General features: G+C 56.3%; 2 protein-coding genes across 23 annotated transcripts; one reads left to right on the top strand and one right to left on the bottom strand.

Moving 5' to 3' along the window:
* Positions 1–867: 867 nt before the first annotated feature.
* On the top strand, positions 868–13,322 carry VWA5B2 (von Willebrand factor A domain containing 5B2). Of its 21 annotated transcripts, none has more exons than XM_007971923.3 (20): positions 868–1,036; positions 1,708–1,995; positions 2,075–2,245; positions 4,499–4,718; positions 4,899–5,056; positions 5,589–5,720; positions 5,954–6,078; positions 6,476–6,631; positions 7,155–7,265; positions 7,347–7,555; positions 7,642–7,753; positions 8,227–8,412; positions 9,317–9,488; positions 9,577–9,890; positions 10,413–10,602; positions 10,703–11,050; positions 11,794–11,931; positions 12,027–12,110; positions 12,177–12,394; positions 12,480–13,322. In XM_007971923.3, exons 2-20 carry the CDS (start codon positions 1,857–1,859, stop codon positions 13,026–13,028), a joined length of 3,732 nt encoding a protein of 1,243 aa, XP_007970114.2. In that variant the 5' UTR covers positions 868–1,036; positions 1,708–1,856; the 3' UTR covers positions 13,029–13,322. The 21 variants fall into 21 exon arrangements, with proteins under 21 accessions (XP_007970114.2, XP_072879501.1, XP_007970113.2 ...); XM_073023400.1 differs by having other exon boundaries at positions 9,574–9,890; XM_007971922.3 differs by having other exon boundaries at positions 4,499–4,730.
* A 91-nt stretch (positions 13,323–13,413) lies between these two features.
* On the bottom strand, positions 13,414–19,919 carry ALG3 (ALG3 alpha-1,3- mannosyltransferase). Of its 2 annotated transcripts, none has more exons than XM_073023409.1 (9): positions 19,741–19,919; positions 16,993–17,092; positions 16,748–16,895; positions 16,478–16,638; positions 15,881–16,001; positions 14,767–14,972; positions 14,531–14,606; positions 13,792–13,937; positions 13,414–13,661 (listed from the first exon to the last, which is right to left on the bottom strand). In XM_073023409.1, exons 1-9 carry the CDS (start codon positions 19,829–19,831, stop codon positions 13,499–13,501), a joined length of 1,212 nt encoding a protein of 403 aa, XP_072879510.1. In that variant the 5' UTR covers positions 19,832–19,919; the 3' UTR covers positions 13,414–13,498. The 2 variants fall into 2 exon arrangements, with proteins under 2 accessions (XP_072879510.1, XP_072879511.1); XM_073023410.1 differs by having other exon boundaries at positions 19,704–19,914.
* Positions 19,920–20,195: the final 276 nt, after the last annotated feature.

Below are 20,195 nucleotides of genomic sequence, written 5' to 3'. Positions count from 1 at the left end.
ACCTTCCTACTTTTTGACAGTATAACATTGTCAAGCACATGCAAAGTCTGCCAATAACAAGGGGCCCTTCTGACAAGCAGAGATGTTTTCTCTTCAGGCGCTTCGGTGATGGGTGGGGGTCACTGCTATGAAGCGGCGGTCTGCAGCCATGAGAAGGCTCTTCAGGCTGGAAGGCTTCACTCCCAAGACCCGCACAACTGAAGAGACCAAGGGGTTACAGGCTGACGGAGCTATCGCGCACACCCTCCCACCCCAGCAGAAGTGGGCAGTCGGCACTGCAGCGATGCCAAGGCCGGTTGTTTGGGGGTGGGAGGAGGTCGCTGCAGTGGTGAAGAATCCCTGCTTGGAGTGAGTGGTCACTGAAGTGGCTGCATGAACTAAAAGTACCTGCAGGGATGGGGGAGGTTTTCTGCGGTGATGAAGAGCACTTTGCAAAGGAAAGGGGTTGGCTTCTTGCGGGAAGAGTCCTGCGGTGACGGTGATGGGGGGCTGAGGTTCGCTGCAGTCAGGAGGGAGGGTCTCTGCAGCGATGGGAAGCCACCCAGGGCAGGGGGTGGGGTGGGCTGGGGAATGGGATGCCGTCCTATTGGATAGCTGGGGTCGCGGCAGTGCGGGTGGCACTTGCAGGACGCCTTATTCCTGAAGAATGGAAAGGGTGGGGTCTCTGAGGCCTCGGTCCCGCAGTGACGGGGATCCGTGCGGCGGCGGGAACGCGGTCCCTGCACTGCGGTGCCCAGTCTGGCTCGGGCTGCCGCGGCTGGCGCGGAGGCGGTACCTCGCCCGAGGGAGGGGGGAGCGCCAGCCCCGCCGCAGCAGCAGCAGGCGGGGCTACGGCAGGCTGGAGGGGCGGCCTCTCAGAACGGGGGCGGGACCACCGCCGGCAGGGCCCGCGCCCCTGCGGGGACTCAGAGCCGCCGCAGCCAGAGTCGCTAGCTGGCGGCCGGCAGGTGCCGGGACCCAGGGCCACCCGGGACGCAGAGGCGGCACTAACCACACGGATCCCGTGGGCGCCTAGAAATCCGCGGAGGACGCGACGGTGAGGCTGAAGCTGCCACTGGGAGGGGGGCGATCCCCAGAGCCAGCCCGCGGCATCCCTTGCGCGGGCCGCGGCGACTGCAGGTGCCCCCTCCTCCCACATCAGCTCTGCCGGGGTGGGAAGCGATGCCCTGGCGACTCCCATGGACTCTCCCCTGGCCCGACACCTCTCCCGGGCTTGCCTCCCGAAGAACCCCTCTTTTCGCTTTCCCAGCTCGTTCTTCCCACCCTTAACCCCTCCACTCCAGCCAGCACCCCGGTCGGATGAGGCACCAGGGAGAGAAAGACCGAGGCCCTTTCGGCGCCCCCTCCACCCTGCCCCCGCCGTCCCTCGCCAGGCCAGAGGCCTCGGGGGGTGGAATTCGGGCCCTTTTAAACCTCCGCCCTCCCGGAGCATCTTCCATCTCCACCCGCGCCGCTTCCGACAGCTGGCGGCCGCGGGGAGCCCCGGGGGGCCGGCATGTACGGGGGTGGCAGCGAGGTTGGGAGCGGGCGGTGGAACAGCTGTGACCGCCCCCACCCCTGGGGGAGCCTCGGCGGGACTGCTGGGCGCCCGAGCGCGCGTTAATCATTAACCCTCCGCGGCCCGGCTGACCAGGTAACGCGTGAGGATGCCCCCCTCGCCTCCACGCCCTCCGCCCCCTTATCTCCCCCGCCACCTGTCGCCCGCAGGAGCCCCCGCTCGGCCTCGCGCCCCGACAGGCCCCGTCCGGGCGTTGGAGTGAGACTCTCGCGCTGGCCTCTGGAGCGCGGGGTGGGCGCCCCGTCACCTTGCGCCCAGCTCCCCAGGCCGGTTCGCGTAGGGCCGGCCTCCCGGCGCCATGCCCGGCCTGTACTGCCCCTCCAGCTGGACGCCGCTGCCGCTCACGGACTCCTGGGTCCGGGCCTGCGCCAACGGCCCCTGCCTTAGCGTGCGGGCCCGGCTCACCTACCGCAACCCGCAGCCGCACCCGGTGGACGGTGAGGTCCGGGTGGGGCGCGGGCGGGGAGGGGGGTGAACCGGGCGGGGTCCGACGCCACCTCCCGCCGCCCTCCGCAGGCGTGTTCGTGTACCCGCTGGCCGAGGCCGAGGTGGTGTCCGGCTTCGAGGCCGAGGCCGCCGGACGGCGCGTCTCCTTCCAGCTGCAGAGCCGGCGCCGCTCGCAGGCCGCCTGCTGCCGCGCTCTGGGCCCCGGGCTGGGGACCCCGACGCCCCGCCGCTGCGCGCAGGGTGAGTCCGACGCTCCCGCACCTGCGCTCCTGAAGGCCCGGTGCAGCTCAGGCTCCCGCACCCGCTCGGCCTACGCCCGTCCCCCGCCTTCCTCCAGGCGCTGCCTTGTGCATTCATTGGCTCATCCTCGTATTCAACAGTCGTGGGCTGGGCACCTGACCTGTGCCAGGTGCTGGGAGAACATGACCCTGAGGTTCACAGCCAGGGAGACAGACATAGCAGGCAGCACAGGGCTTGCGGGGGCGCCAGCAGCCCTTACAGCCCAGGAGATGGGTCTCTCTAGGGGGCTGCAAAGGGAGCCTTCTCCCCAGCTGGTCCCCTCCGCCCCCTTACTTTTTTAGGCTGCACACCTCAGCCAGGTCCCGCGTGGGCCAGTGGATCAAGTGTAGACTCCTGTGCCTAGCAGCCAAGGCCCTCAGTCTCACCCCATTCCATCCCTTTCCCCGCGATCCCACACACCAGGTACCACCGCCACTGGCCACACTGACTGACAGGTCCCTTCCTACCTCTCTGCTCTGTCTTCCCATCTTCTATTGAGCAAATTCCTACTTGTCCTTTAAGGTCCACTAAACGTCACTCCTTGGGAAACTCTCCCTGACTCCCCCACAAATAATTAGCTGCACTGTTTCCTGGCTCCCCAGCCTTTTGTGCCCCCTCCATTATGGCACTTACAGGCGGAGTCATTGTCACAGATCTGCCTGTCTGTCTCCCTGCTGGAGCATCTCCAAATCCCAGCACCTCACACAGAACCTGGCACTATGAGACCCAGTGAGTGCCTGGGGAAGGGACAGAAGCCCAGCCCTGCGCTGTGTGCTGTGTTTGCACCTGGTTCTTTCATTGATTCATTCATACATGCCTTTGATTCCTGCCCATGGGATTTACAATCCAGGTAAGAAAAGGAACAGAATCTGGTGGTGTTGAGAGCTGGCATAAGCCCAGCAGGTTGGGAGGCTCATGGTTAGAGGCTAGAGTGAGCTCTGGGGTGAGGCCCCAGGAATGTTCCAGAAGGAGGGAGAGCCAGCATTTGTCTGCAAGAAAGGGTAGGACTCAGGTGGAAGGTAGGGGCAACAGTATAAGCAAATGCTTATAAGTAGGTTATAGTGGGTAATGACAATAAAATGCCTCATATTTACAGTGATTTACAGTTTACAATCGCTAGTATCACCTCATTTGAATCCTGAGTAGTGGGTAATGCTGGTTTCTTCCTGTTATGAGGGATGGAAGGGCGATAATCCCCCTCCCTCCTGTTATGGGGGTTGAAAGTCATAGCTGGGGTCACTGACTTACATGTTGGGTGCTTTGCATACCTCATTTGTTCCTCCCCACAATCACAGAGTTATTATGATCCCCACTTTATGGATGAGGAAACAGGCTCCTCAGAACAAGACAGTTGCCAAAGGACTCAATTAGAGGTCACAGAGCTGATATTTAAAACCTGATGCTGTGCTCTCTCCACTATGTCAATTGGCTGGAATGGAAGCCCCTTTCTTTCTCTCTTTCCATCTTTTTCTTCCCTTCAGTTATTCAGCAAGTATTTACTGAAAGGATGAACAATTGGTCATTGTGAGGAAGTGAGGTACAGTAGGGCTGTGAAGGTGGGCTGGGGCCAGACCACGTCGGTGGTGTACACAGCTGCCACTGTACATGGCTGGTCATTATTCCTTTAGCAGCCCCCCGAGTCCCCAAATAAACCTAGGAGCTAAATAAAACAGTGTGTGCAGTGTGCAAATGGAGCTTTATGTCCTCTAGCCTGCTTCCTGCTTCTTTGTTCCTCCTGCCTGGGAGGAGTAGAGAATTCTGGAGCCACCTTAGTGGGCAATGGGGGAGCTCCTGATGGTTCATGAGCAGGAGATTTATGAGCAGAGTGGGGTCCCAGGCTACAGGGAGGTGTCTATCCACAAGGGATGGTGGCCAAGGGCTGAATGGAAAGAGGCAGACAGGGGGAGAGGGGCAGAGGGTGTGGGTATTCCCAGGGCCTTGAGAGTGGACATGGCCCCTTCTCTTCAGCCTTCCATTAGCAAGGATGTCACTGAGCTCTTGCCTGATGACAGCCAGATCTTTCCACAGTTAGTCTGCCTCTCCTGCTATCATTCATCTCATGCCTCCATCCTGTGTCACCAATGCATTAGCCTAGTGCCAACACGCAAAGTCCCCTTTGCCCAGGCTCCCTGACCCGATGCCTGCTCCCACCTCTAGCTTCCTCCCTCTTCTCTGCTTCCAGCATGCTCTGACCCCATTTCTCACCCATCATAGGTCATCTTGTCTTGGATCTGGCCCAGGCCCGGTCCACGTTGGTGCTGCCCACAGGCCTTATCGCCGCGGCTGGCACCATGACGGTGACCCTGCACAGCAGCCGGGAGCTGCCCTCAAGGCCTGACGGGGTGCTGCATGTGGCACTGCCCACTGTGCTCACCCCACTGGCCCCGCCAGGCCCGCCGGGGCCCCCCAGGCCTCCGGGGCTCTGTGACGACAGGTTGGGCCTATGGTGATTCTCTTCGTCCCTCCCTCGGCTTCTCTGGGTCTAGTGCGGGTGAGGGGGCATTGGCAGGGTACCCCAGGGGATGGGAAGGGTGAGGAAGGGCTGGGGCCAGTCAGCCGGAGGGGTTAGGGGCCTTCACGGTGGCCCAGTGACCCTCCTCATGCTCCCTTCCAGCCCCACCAGCTGCTTCGGGGTGGGCAGCCCTCAGGAGGAAGGGCTGGCGTGGGAGGAGCCAGCTGCCCCTCAGGACGTGTTCTCAGGCCCTGCCCGATGCCCTGCCCCATATACCTTCTCCTTCGAGATGCTGGTGACTGGGCCATGCCTGCTTGCAGGTGGGTGCATCTGGCTGGCCTGCCCTCTTTTCAGATGCCCACTCCTCCCAGTGTAGTGACTGGAAAGGAAATAAGGCTCAGGGATAGGAGGGACACAGGACAAAAAGACAGGGACCCAAGCCTCAAGAACATCTGGGTTAGCAGTGGGAGCATCCCCTGGTCACCTCTACCTAACACACACACCCCTAATTTTATCAAGGTAATTTATTTATATCTCATCTCACCCACCAGTGGGAAGAGAGAGACTACAATGGGACCGGTACCCGTGAGGAAGTACCTTTTCCTTATGCAGAAGGTGGGGGGTGGATGCTAAATCAGCACCTGGCTGATGCATGACTCTTCAACCAGCCAGAAACCCAGCTGGAATCTACTTCCCTGCCCATGAAAGCAGGCACATCCTCCCTTGTCCATCTGACCCCTTTAGATCAGACTCTTGAGAGCTGACTGAATCAGCCATGACCCCTGCCAACAGTTGCTGTCCCTGGGAAGGTGTGATGGCTGCATCTCCCCTTCCTGCCTCTGTGTCCCTCAGGCCTGGAGAGCCCCTCTCATGCCCTGCGGGCAGATGCCCCTCCTCATGCCAGCTCTGCAGCCACCATCTGTGTCACACTGGCAGAGGGCCACCACTGTGACCGGGCCTTGGAGATCCTGCTACACCCCAGTGGTGAGAGACTGGGACACACCGTGGGTCACCCCTGACTTGCTTCTGTATGAATGGGGGAAGCATTTCTCGAGTACAGGTTTCTGGGCCCCAGCCAGATGGACTGAGTCATCTGTGAGGGCGGAGCCTGTGGTGTAGGAAGGCTGGACCTGCAGGCTCCTCCCGGACAGTGAAACTGGGCACTTGGGGTCCAGAGGCAGGGACTTCCTTGACAGAATTGTGTCCTCTCCTCTCAGAACCCCATCAGCCACACCTGATGCTGGAGGGCGGCAGCCTGAGCTCAGCAGAATATGAGGCCCGGGTAAGGGCCCGCCGAGATTTCCAGAGGCTACAGCGAAGGGACAGTGATGGGGACCGGCAGGTACTGCCATAGGAGCCTGGCCTGGCCCCCAGCCTTGGCTGCATTTGTGCACAAGGAGCAGGCAAGCAGGCTTACATTGGGATGGGCACGGGGAGGCCTCTTTCTCAGCAAGATCTCTCCACAGCTGCCACCCCCCCATCACAGAGGGCAGATGAGTACTGTCACTGGAGGGCCGATGTGAATCTTTCTGGGGTGTGTCTCAGAGGATGGAGGCTAGGTCTGATATAAACAGAGGACAGCCACCAGCCTTTGCCCCTGCCTTTATTCTAATTACTACAAAAAGATGTCCCCTCTGGGTGGATCAGACAGAAAAAGGCCCCAGAGCCAGTCCCACTGCCCAGCCTCAACAAAGTAGCACTAAGCCTTGCCCAGGCTGATTTGGGACTCCCCTGCTCAGGTGTGGTTCCTGCAGCGACGCTTCCACAAGGACATCCTGCTGAACCCTGTGCTGGTGCTGAGCTTCTGCCCGGACCTGAGCTCCAAGCCCGGACACCTGGGGACAGCTACTCGGGAGCTACTCTTCCTGTTGGATGGCAGCAGCGCGGCACACAAGGCCCGTGCGGGTGTGGTGTGGGCAGGCCTGGGGGTGGGGTGGGGCAGTAGGTCTGTGGTGGGCTGGGGGCAGCCTCTTGAAGCCAGGAGTTACCTTGTTGCTTCAAACACCATCTTCCAAAGAGGAAGCAGATGGCAACTCCTCAGGGGATTCCTGCAGAGAGCAGCCTTGCTGCAACCACCAAACAGACACTGTCACGCTCTCTTGCTCATATCCACGCACACACGTCTCTCCAGGATTCCAAGAGCCTCTCATACATAGACTCGCACTCAGTCACAGGGAGTCACTCCAATCACGGGGAGACTGAAGTTTCATGTATACCTCCAGAGTCCCACACACAGTCTCTCACACACACTCGGGGGCTCACTGGCACAGAGGCTTTCCCTAACATCCAGGACCTCTCCCAGGTTACCACAGCCTCTCATTTGAATCACAGCCTGGATAAGGCAGCGATCTGGCTTCCCTTGCTCTCTATCAGGGCCCATGGGGCCGGCCTCATGCCGCCCTCCCTGGCTCTCCACAGGATGCCATTGTTTTGGCTGTGAAGTCCCTCCCGCCTCAGACGCTTATCAACCTGGCCGTGTTTGGGACGTTGGTGCAGCCACTCTTCCCAGAGAGCCGGCCTTGCAGTGATGTGAGTGTGGTCCAGGGATTCTGGGGGTCTTACATAGAGGTTTCAGCCCAGTGCGTCCCAGCCTGTGCCTTCTCTCTCCAGGACGCTGTGCAGCTGATCTGTGAGAGCATTGAGACCCTGAAGATTCCGAGCGGGCCTCCAGATGTGCTGGCTGCTCTGGACTGGGCCATGGGGCAGCCCCAGCACAGGGCCTACCCTCGGCAGCTGTTCCTGCTCACTGCTGCCTCACCCATGGCTGCCACTACCCACCGAACCCTGGAGCTCATGAGGTGGCACAGGGGGACAGCCAGGTATGGGATGGGCAGAGCCAGATGCCTAAGATTGAGCCCGCACAAGGGGCTCCCGAAGATCACAGCTGCTTCCTTTCCCTCATCAGATGCTTCTCCTTTGGGCTGGGGCCCACCTGCCACCAGCTGCTCCAGGGTTTATCTGCCCTCAGCAGGGGCCAGGCCTACTTCCTGAGGCCTGGGCAGAGGCTGCAGCCCATGGTGAGCTTGAGCCTGGGCCCTGTTCCCTACACCTGAAAGTTTTTCTTCCAAGTTACACATCAAGTCTGAAACAGAACTCAGGCAGGCCATGGGGGCTCCTGGCGCCCTCACCAGGCCTTCTCCCCACTCCACCGGGGAAGAGCTGTTGGTGCTGTGAAGGCCAAAGGTGTCGGGACACTGTCTCTGACCACCCTCTGAATCTCATTTAGTCCTGGAACTGAGCCTCCTCTTCACAGTCCTGCTCCATCCATGTGGCAAAGCTCAGGCCAGGAGACAGACCAGATCCTGAGAACTGAGCACTCTGGCCCCCTGCTTGCTCCTACCCTCATTCCTCCTCCTGACCCCAGCCTGAACCTGTGCCCCACCAGCTCAGGGGCTGGGCAGATGGCATCAAGGGAAGGGCAGCCTTCCTGCTGTGTCTGGCTGTATGACACCTCTTTCCCTCCCATGTCCTCCCTCTGGCCACCCCACAGCTGGTGCAGGCTCTGCGGAAGGCACTGGAGCCTGCCCTGAGTGATATCTCTGTGGACTGGTTTGTGCCCGACACCGTGGAGGCACTGCTGACCCCCCGGGAGATCCCAGCACTCTACCCTGGGGACCAGCTCCTCGGTTACTGCTCACTCTTCAGGGTGGATGGCTTCCGGCCCCGTCCACCAGGGGTAGGCCTGGGCTAGGGTATGGTAGGGGGGCTAGGATGTGGTAGGGGGGCCTGGGATGGCTGAAGTCCCCGCATCTCTTCCAAACCCTTTTTCCATTCTCTGTGCCTCTCTCTACCAAGCTCCTCTACTATCCCCTAGGGCTCCACAGAGATCACACTGGGTCCCCCAAGATGACCACACCCTGCTGCCTTCATCGGGTCTTCCACTGAGTTGTCCTGCAAAGTGTTGCCCCTGATTTTTTACCCAAGGTCATTAAAGCACACAGCCACAGAAAACAGTACCCGCATTTGCCATGAGGTTTCTGTCAAGGCTTGCTCAAGGCTTCACATAGTTCCCTACAGAAAGCACCAGCCAATGTATTTTCTGGGACACGCAGTTATGGATGAGCATAACCTAGACGCAATCTCTAATCCCAGCTCTGTCACTTGCCAGCCATTTGATTTGAGCAAGTCACTTCACCTCACTGACCCATTTCCTCATATGGAAACGATGTTGTTCACAGGTGGCTGTCATCAGGGGTCATAAAGTGAGTAGTTTTGGCAGGACACTTGACACAGTAGGAGCTGGAGACATGGTAGTTATTTTTTAATGAAAAGCCTTATCTCTTTAGAAGAACTATGCATACTTCCTCCTTTTTGATCATGAGAGCTGTATAATAGACTTTTTTTTTTTTTTTTTTTTGGCCTGGCTGCCAGGGAGCTCAGGGCCAAACTTAAAGCTCAGCTTCCCAGCAGCTCTATTAAGCCTTACGGTGAACATGTTTGCTTCCTCCTTCTTTAGTACTGGTCTTTTGTTTCTGGTTTATTAGCTTTGTTGCCTCTTGCTATAAGCCATCTAAAAATCCTGTTTGGAAAGAGGTAGCATATAACTGCAGCTAATTTTTTCCCAATAATACTCTCTCTAGGGCCAAGAGCCTGGCTGGCAGAGCTTGGGTGGGTCCGTGTTTCCATCCCCAGAAGAGGCCCCATCTGCTGCCAGCCCTGGCACTGACCCCACTGGCACCTCGGAGCCACTGGGAACAGGCACTGTGTCAGCAGAACTGTCCAGCCCATGGGCTGCCGGGGACTCGGAGCGGAGTAAGTGCCCAGGTGTATGTGTGTGGCTATGTTGGAGTGGATACTGGGAGGGGTCAGGGCTGGGGTCCATTCTACTGCCTCCCAGCAGGTACTGATGCTCTGACAGACCCAGTCACGGACCCTGGACCCAACCCCTCCTCTGACACAGCCATATGGCGCCGCATCTTCCAGTCCTCGTACATTCGGGAGCAGTATGTGCTCACCCACTGCTCTGCCAGCCCCGAGCCAGGCCCAGGCTCCACAGGCAGCAGTGAGTCTCCAGGCTCCCAGGGTCCTGGCTCCCCCGAAGGTAGTGCTCCCCTGGAGCCCCCTTCTCAGCAAGGTTGCCGCAGTCTGGCCTGGGGAGAACCTGCAGGCTCCCGCTCCTGTCCCCTGCCTGCACCCACACTGGCTCCATTCAAGGTATGATGCAACCCACATTCATTCGCCTTGTATCCAGCAAATATTTATTTACCACCTGCTGTGTGCCAGACATTATGTGGAGCTTACTATTAAGTCTAGCTAGAGAGAAAGGTGGGTAAATCCCCAATGATAATACCATGTAACAACCAGTGATGAGCACAAGGACATGTATTATGGGGGCTTAAAGTCAGGGTGACTAACTCCGCTTGAGGGAGTCAGGAAAGTCAGAGCCGTATCTGGAAGAATAAGCACAAGGTAGTCATGCAGAGAGGGAGAAGACATGAATGAAAACAGAGACAAGCAACAACCACAAGTGGGAAATAGGAAGTGGAGTGGGATGACGCTGGGAAGGGGCCAAGGCCAGAGGTCATTGTAGGCCATAAGGAACTTGGCCTTTCTCCTCAAGGTGGTGAGTGGCCGCCCAGGGTTTCAGACAAGGGGCATGGGCCAGCTGTGCACCCATGTATGATGGTCAGGGGTTCTGCATTCCTTGACCAGTGGCCCCCATATCTCACATTGCAGGTGGGGGCCTTGAGTACTGAGGTGCTGGGCCGTCAGCACAGAGCGGCTCTGGCTGGCCGAAGCCTCTCTTCACCTCCAGGCCGGGCAAACCAAGTCCCCGGCCGACCTCGCAAACCCTCTTTGGGTGCAATACTAGATGGCCCAAGTCCTGAGCCAGGCCAACAACTGGGACAAGGCCTGGATGACTCAGGTAAGTGTTGGATGGGGAGCTGGTTTCCCTGACACCAAGGAGGCCTTGGGGAGGTAAATCCCAGAGGACCACTCTGCTCATGCCCGTCTTGCCTTCCCAGGAAGCCTGCTCTCCCCAGCCCCCATGGACTGGGACATGCTGATGGAACCACCCTTCTTATTCACGGCTGTGCCTCCCAGTGGGGAGTCAGCCCCTCCGGCAGTGCCTCCCCAGGCTCCACGCTGCCATGTGGTGATCCGGGGCCTGTGTGGGGAGCAGCCTATGTGCTGGGAGGTGGGTGTTGGGCTGGAGACACTGTGGGGACCTGGAGATGGCTCACAGCCTCCCTCACCTCCTGTAAGAGAAGCTGCTTGGGACCAAGCACTCCATCGGCTGACAGCAGCCTCTGTGGTCCGGGACAATGAGCAGCTGGCCCTCCGAGGAGGGGCCGAGACCACAGCAGACCGGGGTGAGTGGCTCATGGGTCCAGTCAGGGCCCAAAGGCATGGGCTAAAAGCAGCAAAGGTAGAGGTCTGTGTGTTTGGTCACTCTCCATAACTCACTTTCATCACAAAGGATTTGAGGCTCACGTCAGACAAGATAAAAAATTAAGCAGGGCAATGGGAAAAAGTAAAAATAAAAGGAAACTGAGAATGAGGTTATATTATATTAAAGGTGCATGCTGTGAGGTGATACACTCTTGCAAGGATCGGATCCAGGACTGACAAGCTTCCTAGCAGCCAGCTCAGAGGGCAATGTGATCCTGTAATGATTCAGAGCACCCACACATTAAAACAAATCTTTGTCATTTAGGAAAATACTTAGAGTTCATTTCCTCAGTTGCACTAGCCACAGCTGAAGTACTCAATAGTCTTATGTGACTATGGCTACCACACTGGATCACGAAGAGAGAATATTTCCAAGTTCTGTTAGTGCAGAAATAGGTGGAAGAAAAGGTGCTTCCTCTGGGTGGTGTCCAGAGTGCTGAATTCTGGGCAGCCGGGGGCCCTTGTTCTGCTAGAGGTTGAAGGTTCAGCCTGACCACTTCTTGTCAAAGTCGGGGAGTCTGAGCTGGTTCTGGGCCTAGCAAGGCAATCTACTCTGTTAAAGTCGATAGAGGGAGAAGCTGGGGAGAACACTGCAATTTTTTCTATGAGCCCTCTGTAGAGGGTGGGTGGTGAGGGTTCCACAGACCACTCCTTGGTTCCACAGGCCATGCCCGGAGATGCTGGCTTCGAGCCCTTCAGACAAGTAAGGTCAGCTCTGCCCCTTCCTGCTTCACTTGCCCTGTAGCTGTGGATGCTACCACTAGGGAGGTCCTGCCTGGGGTCCTGCAAGTGTGCAGCTCAGGTAGGGGCCTCTTCTGGTGACCTCTCAGGTGCAGCTGTCACCTCACTGGCCACTCTCCTGGACAAACCTGACTCCTGTCCCCTGTGTCCCTGCAGAGCCAGCTGAGCCCCCAGGAACCCCACCTGCCGCTCACAGCTGTCTAGATGCAGCTCCTCTGCCTACTGTTGTCTACTCTAAAGGTAGGGAAAGGGTAGGGGCACTTGGACTTAGAGACCACCCGCTGGCACTGATGATCCCCACTGCAGGACTTCAGGGAGGCTCTCCAGCAGGCGCCTGGGACTCGGACCAAAATGGCAACTCCAAGTGTGCTTTGGGGGACGCTGCCACTCCCATGGAAGGTCCTCGCCGCCCACCTCCCCGTCCTCCCTCTCGGCTTAGCCTGGGCCACCGTCACAAACCCTGTAGACCTGACCTGGGCCAGGCCAACAACAGTGAAGGCATCGACCATGACTACCTGCCCCTGGTGAGGACTCGGGAGGTGGAGGGTGGCGCCGCCGGGGCCAGGCGCTGTCTAAGCTCGCTTCTCCCCCCACCTCCTCTCTCCTCAGGTGCGGCTGCAGGAGGCACCAGGCTCCTTCCGCCTGGACGCGCCCTTCTGTGCCGCTGTGCGCATCTCGCAGGAGCGCCTCTGCCGCGCCTCGCCCTTTGCCGTGCACCGTGCCAGCCTCAGCCCCACCTCGGCCTCATTGCCCTGGGCACTTCTAGGCCCTGGTGTTGGTCAGGGTGACAGTGCCACAGCCTCCTGCAGCCCGTCCCCCAGCTCGGGCTCCGAGGGTCCAGGCCAGGTGGACAGTGGGCGGGGTTCAGATACCGAGGCCTCGGAGGGGGCGGAAGGGCTGGGCGGCACCGACCTGCGGGGCCGGACCTGGGCCACTGCCGTGGCGCTGGCCTGGCTAGAGCACCGATGCGCTGCTGCCTTTGGCGAGTGGGAACTGACAGCAGCCAAGGCTGATTGCTGGCTGCGGGCCCAGCACTTGCCTGACGGCCTTGACCTGGCCGCCCTCAAGGCCGCAGCCCGGGGGCTCTTCCTGCTACTGCGCCACTGGGACCAGAACCTGCAGCTACACCTGCTGTGCTACAGCCCAGCAAACGTGTGAAGGCTGCCCGCTGCTGCTTGGGTTGGCGCCCCACCCAACACACTAAAGACACTGCCGCCCAGGACTGGCCTCTTGGTGCTGGGAAGGTGTAGGCTGGTGCCAGCCTGTCCCCCACTGCTTCTTACTCCCTCCCTAGAGCCCTCTTGCCCCCACAAGAAGTGCCTGCCTGTGCTCTCTCCCGCTCCTCCCACCCCACTCACCCTCCCCTCCATCCTCTGAGCTCCCTGCAGCACAGTGGAAGGGGAGAGAGCCACAGTCCCCAAATCCTATGCAATAAAGTGCCTCTTAGGACTGCTTCAGTGAATTCTTTATCTGTCCCACACATGTCCCTCACAGCCTGGACCAGGCATCAGTTGCCCCTACCTCCAAGCAGGTTGCACAGAGGTGGACTTAGCAAGGTTTATTTGGAAGGGCACAGAGTCCATCCCACCCCAGGTCCTGAGAGTGGACTGGAGGGAAAGGGGTGGATTTCAGTGAGCTTTCTTGCTGTGTTGGGTGCTCTTGGGGAAAGGCTGCAGGCCCAGCCAGAGCTGCAGCAGGATGACAGCATGGCATACATGCAGGGCAGCAGAGCTGCAGGATGTGGAGGGGTATGTGTTCCAGGAGAGCTCGATGAGCCCCAGCACCAACAACCTGGAGATGAGAAACAGGCTCCACGTTTTATCCAGTTTCAAGGCCTGCAGACCAGCAGCATGCCCTAGACATAAACCCCCAACAGGAACTCCCTATCCCTTCCCACTCCCCAGGTTGTCCCAGCTGGTACCTGAGCAGGTGTGTGAGCCAGCGTGCAGGCGTGGCCCACAGGAGGTAGGGCAGTGTGTGGAAATACCAGACATAGAACTGGTAGTGGAGGGAGCGGCTGAAGCAGATGCCAATGAAGTTGGAGGTGAAGAGGGTAGAAACAATCTGTATGCGGCGGTCAAGGCCAAGGGCAGGAGTGTGTGAGTTGGGGGCTATCCCAAAACAGAGGGGCAATAGTTTTGAGGTCACATAGCCCCCCAGCTCTGCCATTCCTTGATGCATGCCTTTGGACAAGTTTATTAACCTCTCTGGATCTGCTCCTCAACCGAATATGGAATATGGAAAGTAATACCTAGGGCCATAAGGCCTTGTAGGTTTGAACCCCTAACGTACTGGCTGTGTGACCTTGGTAAGTTACTTAACCTCATGAAGTCTTATTTTTTCCATCTGTAAAGGAAAATAGTAAATGTAAGTGTATCTCCCTATCTCGGAGTCTCTTGTGAGCTTTAAATGTTAGAACATATGTGAATCTCTTATGATAGTACCAGGGAGACGTACTTGTAAGAGTAGCTCGTATTTAGAATTAAGAATCAAATATACCTCAATATGTGAAGTGCTCAGCACAGTGGTGCAGAATAGGACTTCTATGATTGGGGTCCCCTTTCCTCACCCAGGTCACCAGCTGTCAGGGGATACCTGACCAGGACTCTGTCAGCACCTAGAGAGGGCAAGACTTACCTTCCCACAATTTAAAGGATATGGTTAGGTGTAAGGGGCTGGGGTGGAACCTTCCTTTTGGAGGGATCCCTCAGGAGCGACAAGATACTTTCTCCTGTCCTGGGGAAAAGCCATTCAGACAGTTATCAAGCCCCTATTGTGAGTCAAACTCTAGACTCACCCCATGAGTTTAACTGACACTTCCCCCAAGCAGCCCCTAAGGCTTAGGCCCTTCACTCCTTCCCCCAACTCTGCCCACGGCACTACCACCTTTTCTCACCTGTGCCACCTGCAGAGGGCAAACAGCAGGAGCAGGGTGAGGTGGGCAGCCAACAGGGCCAGGTGGAAGGCTCGATGCAGGAAGAGAGCCTCCGGGAGGAAGCGCCAGTTCACTGTCCAGCGGAACAGAAACTGGCGACCAAGGTCAAAGGAGCGGGACAGGTAGCCGATGGGGTTCTCCAGCAGGAAGGGCAGCCCCAGCACCACCTGAGGGTCAGTGTGATGTCAGCAGAGCTGCCAAGGCCCGTTCCCAATGACCAGCCTTCACGCTACTCATTGAGGGGTGTGGGACTGGGATGTAGGCCTCAGAGGTTCCCCAATTCCCACCAGAAATAGCAGGAAAACCACGCCCCCTGCCCCCACCTCAGGCCAGTGCCTGGGGCCAAAGAAGCTCAGGAGGGAGGTCATAACAATGCTTTAAGGTGTGGATTCACCAAGTCATAAATGGGCAGAGCAAGGAGAGCTCTCAGAAGCCAGGCAGGGTGGCTCATGCCCGTAATCCCAGCACTTTGGGAGGCCAAGGCAGGAGGATTGCTTGAACCCAGGAATTTGAGACCAGCCTGGGCAACCCAGCAAGAACCCATCTCAAAACTTAAAATTACAGGCGTGAGCCAGCACTTTGGGAGGCCAAGGCGGGTGGGTCACAAGGTCAGGAGATTGAGACCATCCTGGTGAACACAGTGAAACCCTGTCTCTACTGAAAATACAAAAAAATTAGCCGGGCGCAGTGGCAGGCGCCTATAGTCCCAGTTGCTAGGGAGGCTGAGGCAGGAGAATGGCATGAACCCAGGAGGCGGCGGAGCTTGCAGTGAGCGGAGATGGTGCCACTGCACTCCAGCCTGGGCGACAGAGCGAGACTCCGTTTCAAAAAAAAAAAAAAAAAAAAAAAAAACAAAACTTAAAATTAAAAAAATAAAAAGGCTCTCAGAGACCATCAAATGTAATACCCTATTTTACAGCTATGGAAACTATAGCCTAGAGATAGTAGCTTCCTAGCTCAGGATCAACTCCAAAACCCTGTCTCTTGGCTTTGAGGGAGTCTCAAGGATAGATCCCCTCAATCAAGACAAGTGGCTTCTCCTTGATTAGAAAGAGGAAGGGTGAGGTGGGGGTACCTGAAGGCCAGCACAGATGCCCAGCTTGGGGAGGGCCCCACGGAAGCCAAACTGCGTGAGGAGAAGAAACAGTAACCCAGGGGCGAAGAGGAGCACATTCATCTTCACAGAGACTGCCAGGCTGGGGTGAGCAGGGGAGAGGAAGGGTGGAGATCAGCTCCAGGGCCATGCACACAACACCCAAAGACATACCTCCCACCATCACCACAGCAACCTCCTCCTGCCGCCTCGCCAGCAAACTCCAGGATGGGACCTACACTCACAACTGCTGAAGGGAAGAGCGTGGAGTAGGCAGGGGCCAGATACATAGTCTCTCTGCCTACTGTATGCAAATAAGCATAAACTAAGTATGTAGAATGTGAAGGACTAATTCCAACAATGAATGCTGTCTGGGAGGAAGACAGGATGGAAAGAGGGCATGTGTGTATGCGGGGGGATGGCAGGGCAGAAACTTTCTATAGATCCTGGACTCGCTTTGTAGAGCCCTGAGTGGCCCACGCTGTCTTGGCTACTCCTTTACTCCCTCTGCTGCAGGAAATTGGGAAGAGACAGAAATGCAGAAAATGAGAGAGGGGGCCAGAAGGAAGAGGTGTTGACCTGAAAAAGCAGCAGCCCCAGCCCCAGCGCTGGGCCAACAGGAGGTTGATACTGAGGAAGAGCAGCACCATAGCCACTGGGTCATTGAAGAGCCGCAGCACAAAGATGGAGTGGACACGGTAAGAGGCGCAGCACATGAAGAAAAAGACGAAGGGAGGTACCTAAAGGGTGAACACAGTAAGGAACAAGGTCAGCTCAGCAAGCCTGAGCCATTCCCACCACCCAGCCCTCCCAGGCTGGGGCCCTCTAGCCCCGGTAGCATAGATTCACCTTGCAGGTCTGGTGATAGATCAAGAAAACAAGCAGCAAGGTGGCCAGGTAGAGCACAGCAAAGATGTTCTGGGCCATGCGGATGTCAGTGCCTCGGCCAGTGGCATAGTACAGCCCCATAAAGATGTACACGAAACCAGCTGGGTACCTGGAAGATGAGAGAAAATGTGAGCCTGGGTCAGGCCACACAGACTAGTACCTAACCAGCCCCTCACATCCTCCCTGAACTTCCTGTCCCCACTCACACAAGTGGTCCGGTGTCACCCTGCAGTTGGGTATAGTCATAGGTACCATTGATGACGCCTTCTACCTGGGCCATGTATGCCTTCCAGTCAATCTCTGTATCTGGAAGAAGACAAGATGATCTGGTTATTTCTGAGTCTAGAACTTGTCTGCCACCCTCCCCATGCCTCCAGACCATCAAAACACAGACTTTCAGCCAATTCCCAGGGCTTCACTACCTCTTAATCTAACTCTTTATCTGACATTCTCTGGGTGAGCCCAGGCATCTCAAACTCAACATTTCTGTAAGTGAACTCGTGATCTTTCCTCCCACTCCAATCTACTCCCCTTCCTGGGTTCCACAGATGGCACCACTGACCTCTTAGCTACCAGGTCACGAACCTGAGTAATATCTTTGATACTCCCTCCTCTCTCATTTCCAACCCTTCGTCACCAAGTTCTGCCTGCTCCTCACCATAAATATTTCTATCTCATCCTTCTCTGCTACTACATACTTGGAGCCTAAAGTAATCTCTAGCCCCAGTGATTATATAATAGCCTGCTAATTAGGCCCCTGACTTCTACTTTCACCCTACTACGATGTATTTTCCACCTTGTACACCAAAGAGTTCTTCCTGAAATACAAATCGTAACAGGCCTCTGCTTAAAACCTCTCAATGATTTCCCAAGACCCTTAAGATAAAGAAAACTCTGTATTATTCCCCTTTTTAGAAAGGGAGCTTAAGAATTAATTAGGTTAAGTGACTGGCTTAAGATAATTGAGCTAGGATGGTGGAGTTGGGATTGAAGCTTGCAGGGTCCTAGGTTCTTAATTATCATGCTATCTTCTTAACAAAGCTTTCCAATTTCTTCATGATCTGGTCTCAATTTCTGCATTCCCATCTCTTACTACTCTCTTCACTTGATTTCTACACTCCAGCTCTAAAAAAATTATTTCAGTTCCTCAAAGGAACCAGGCTTTTTTTTTTTTTTTTTTTTGAGACAGAGTCTTACTCTGTCACCCACGCTGGAGTGCAGTGGCACGACCTCAGCTCACTGCAACCTTCGCCTCCTGGGTTCAAGTGATTCTCCTGCCTCGGTCTCTCGAGTAGCTGGGACTACAGGTGTGTGCCACCATGCCTGGTTAATTTTTTAAGTTTTGTATTTTTAGTAGAGATGCAGTTTCACCATGTTGGCCAGGCTGGTTTTTGTTGTTGTTGTTGTTTGTTTTCTTTTGAGACAGAGTCTCGCTCAGTCACCCAGGCTGGAGTGCAGTGGTGCGATCTCAGCTCACTGCAACCACCATCTCCCCGGTTCAAGCAATTCTTCCATCTCAGCCTCCCAAGTAGCTGGGATTACAGACACCTGCCATCATGCCCAGCTAATTTTTCTATTTTAGTAGACACAGGGTTTCACCATGTTGGCCAGGCTGGTCTTGAACTCCTGACCTCAGGTGATTCGCCCGCCTCGGGCTCCCAAAGTGCTTGGATTACAGGCGTAAACCACCGTGCCCAGCCAGGCTGGTCTTTAACTCCTGGCCCCAAGTGATCCGCCCACCTCAGCCTCCCAAAGTGCTGGGATTACAGGCATGAGCCACCATGCCCACTCTAACTAGAGAGTTTGTTTGGTTTTTTTGTTTGTTTGTTTGTTTTGACACGGAGTCTCACTCTGTCACCCAGGCTGGAGTACAGTGGCACAATCTTGGCTCATTGCAACCTCCACCTCCCAGGTTCAAGCGATTCTCCTGTCTCAGCTTCCCGAGTAGCTGGGATTACAGGCATGTGCCACCACCCCCAGCTAATTTTTGTATTTTTAGTAGAGATGGAGTTTCACCATGTTGGCCAGGCTGGTCTCAAACTCCTGACCTCAGGAGATCACTCACCTAGGCCTACCAAAATGCTGGGATTACAGGCCTGCGCTCCCGCACCTGGCCTAACTGGATATTTTTAATAGAGGATCCTCTGCCCAGAGCACTCCTTCCCCTCACCTTTTCCTTCTTTTCTTAACTAGCTAGTTCCTACCTTCCTTCAAGGGTGGCTCTATGAAGCCTTTGCTGACTCCTCCAATCTGGTTTAAGTGACTTCCTATGCGCTTTATGGCATTCTGTCTTACTAGCATGATGAATACGATGCATTATCATTGCCTGCTAACTTACTGTCCAGACCGGAGTTAGAAATGCATCTCTTACTCACCACTGTACCTCTCTCTGGTAATATAGTAAGCACTAAATAGAATTAAGAGTCTTTAGCAAGAAAGTCAAGTGCCTTAAGCCTAGAGTATAGTTTCAGCCTGGAAAGGAGTAGCCAATAATGCCTAATGGACTCAAGTGGTCACAAAATGCCATCATTGAGAAGGGACGTTCAAAGATCACAGAACTGAATACATGGAAAAAGCTGAGATTCAGGAGGAGACCTGAGGTGTCCAAAGCCACAGAGAAAAGCAGAAACAGCAGCAGTACAACAATTTTGGCTCAAATCTGACTTCTAAGCTAGTTCGCAGGCTGTAAGTTCAGTGCAGAAGGCCAATCTCTAGGGTATCCACCTCTGCCATGCGGGCGGATTAAGATCCGGTTTCTGTAGAGCAGGCTTGGCGCTCAGGTAAGGGATATGTATGGGTTTGCAATTGATGAGTGAGTGGATACAGAGTCTGGTTTTGAGTTCCAGGTCTGAGATCCAGTTTGGGTCGCGGGTTCAGGTCTCCCTCCCTCCCCTCCCCTCCCCCTCGGCGCACTCACATGCCACCCTGTGAATGACCCAGAAGGTGATGCCCACCTCCGCCAGGCAGAGGCAGGCGGCCACCAGCAGCGTGTAGCGCGGCTCCCGCAGCAGCAGGCGCCGCTCTTGCCAGGCGCGCTGCAGCCATTGCTTGCAGAGTCCCGCTGCCTGGGCCGCGGAACCGGACCGGCCGCGTTTCCGCAGCCCAGCGGCCATCTTAACGGTGCACCGCTTGTGTGGGCCCACCACCCGCGGAAACCCGAACCTTCGACACTTAGGTTCCGCTTCCCGCGCCTGGCGTCCCACCAGGCTAAGCGCCGATCCGGGTAGCCAGTCTTCATTTACTCCACTAAAATGTAATTTTTCCTCTACATTTGTCTCCTCTGATGCACTCCACGCTCCATAGGAGCAGGAACAATATCTTACTCCTCAGTTTATACCCAGCCCTAGGTACACAGGCGCTAATTTAGAACGAATGTCCAGAAAAGCAACATTCCTGCCTACCTCCCCTA

Source organism: Chlorocebus sabaeus, chromosome 15, assembly GCF_047675955.1.
Source record: "Chlorocebus sabaeus isolate Y175 chromosome 15, mChlSab1.0.hap1, whole genome shotgun sequence".
Taxonomy (NCBI): Eukaryota; Metazoa; Chordata; class Mammalia; order Primates; family Cercopithecidae; genus Chlorocebus; species Chlorocebus sabaeus.
Note: the sequence above shows the minus strand (reverse complement) of the source record. Positions and strands in the feature narration are given on the sequence as shown.

Bases quoted from the DNA above. Each gene is read 5' to 3' on its own strand.
- VWA5B2 (XM_007971917.3), top strand. From the start codon at position 1,857: ATGCCCGGCCTGTACTGCCCCTCCAGCTGGACGCCGCTGCCGCTCACG. The intron at 2,246-4,498 runs GTGAGTCCGACG...CACCCATCATAG, and splicing joins GCCCCGCCGCTGCGCGCAGG to GTCATCTTGTCTTGGATCTG. The intron at 5,057-5,588 runs GTGGGTGCATCT...TGTGTCCCTCAG, and splicing joins TGGGCCATGCCTGCTTGCAG to GCCTGGAGAGCCCCTCTCAT.
- ALG3 (XM_073023410.1), bottom strand. From the start codon at position 19,899: ATGGCCGCTGGGCTGCGGAAACGCGGCCGGTCCGGTTCCGCGGCCCAG. The intron at 17,093-19,703 runs GTGAGTGCGCCG...GTCTTCTTCCAG, and splicing joins GGTCATTCACAGGGTGGCAT to ATACAGAGATTGACTGGAAG. The intron at 16,002-16,477 runs GTCAACACCTCT...TGCTCACCCCAG, and splicing joins TGGGGCTGCTGCTTTTTCAG to CCTGGCAGTCTCTGTGAAGA.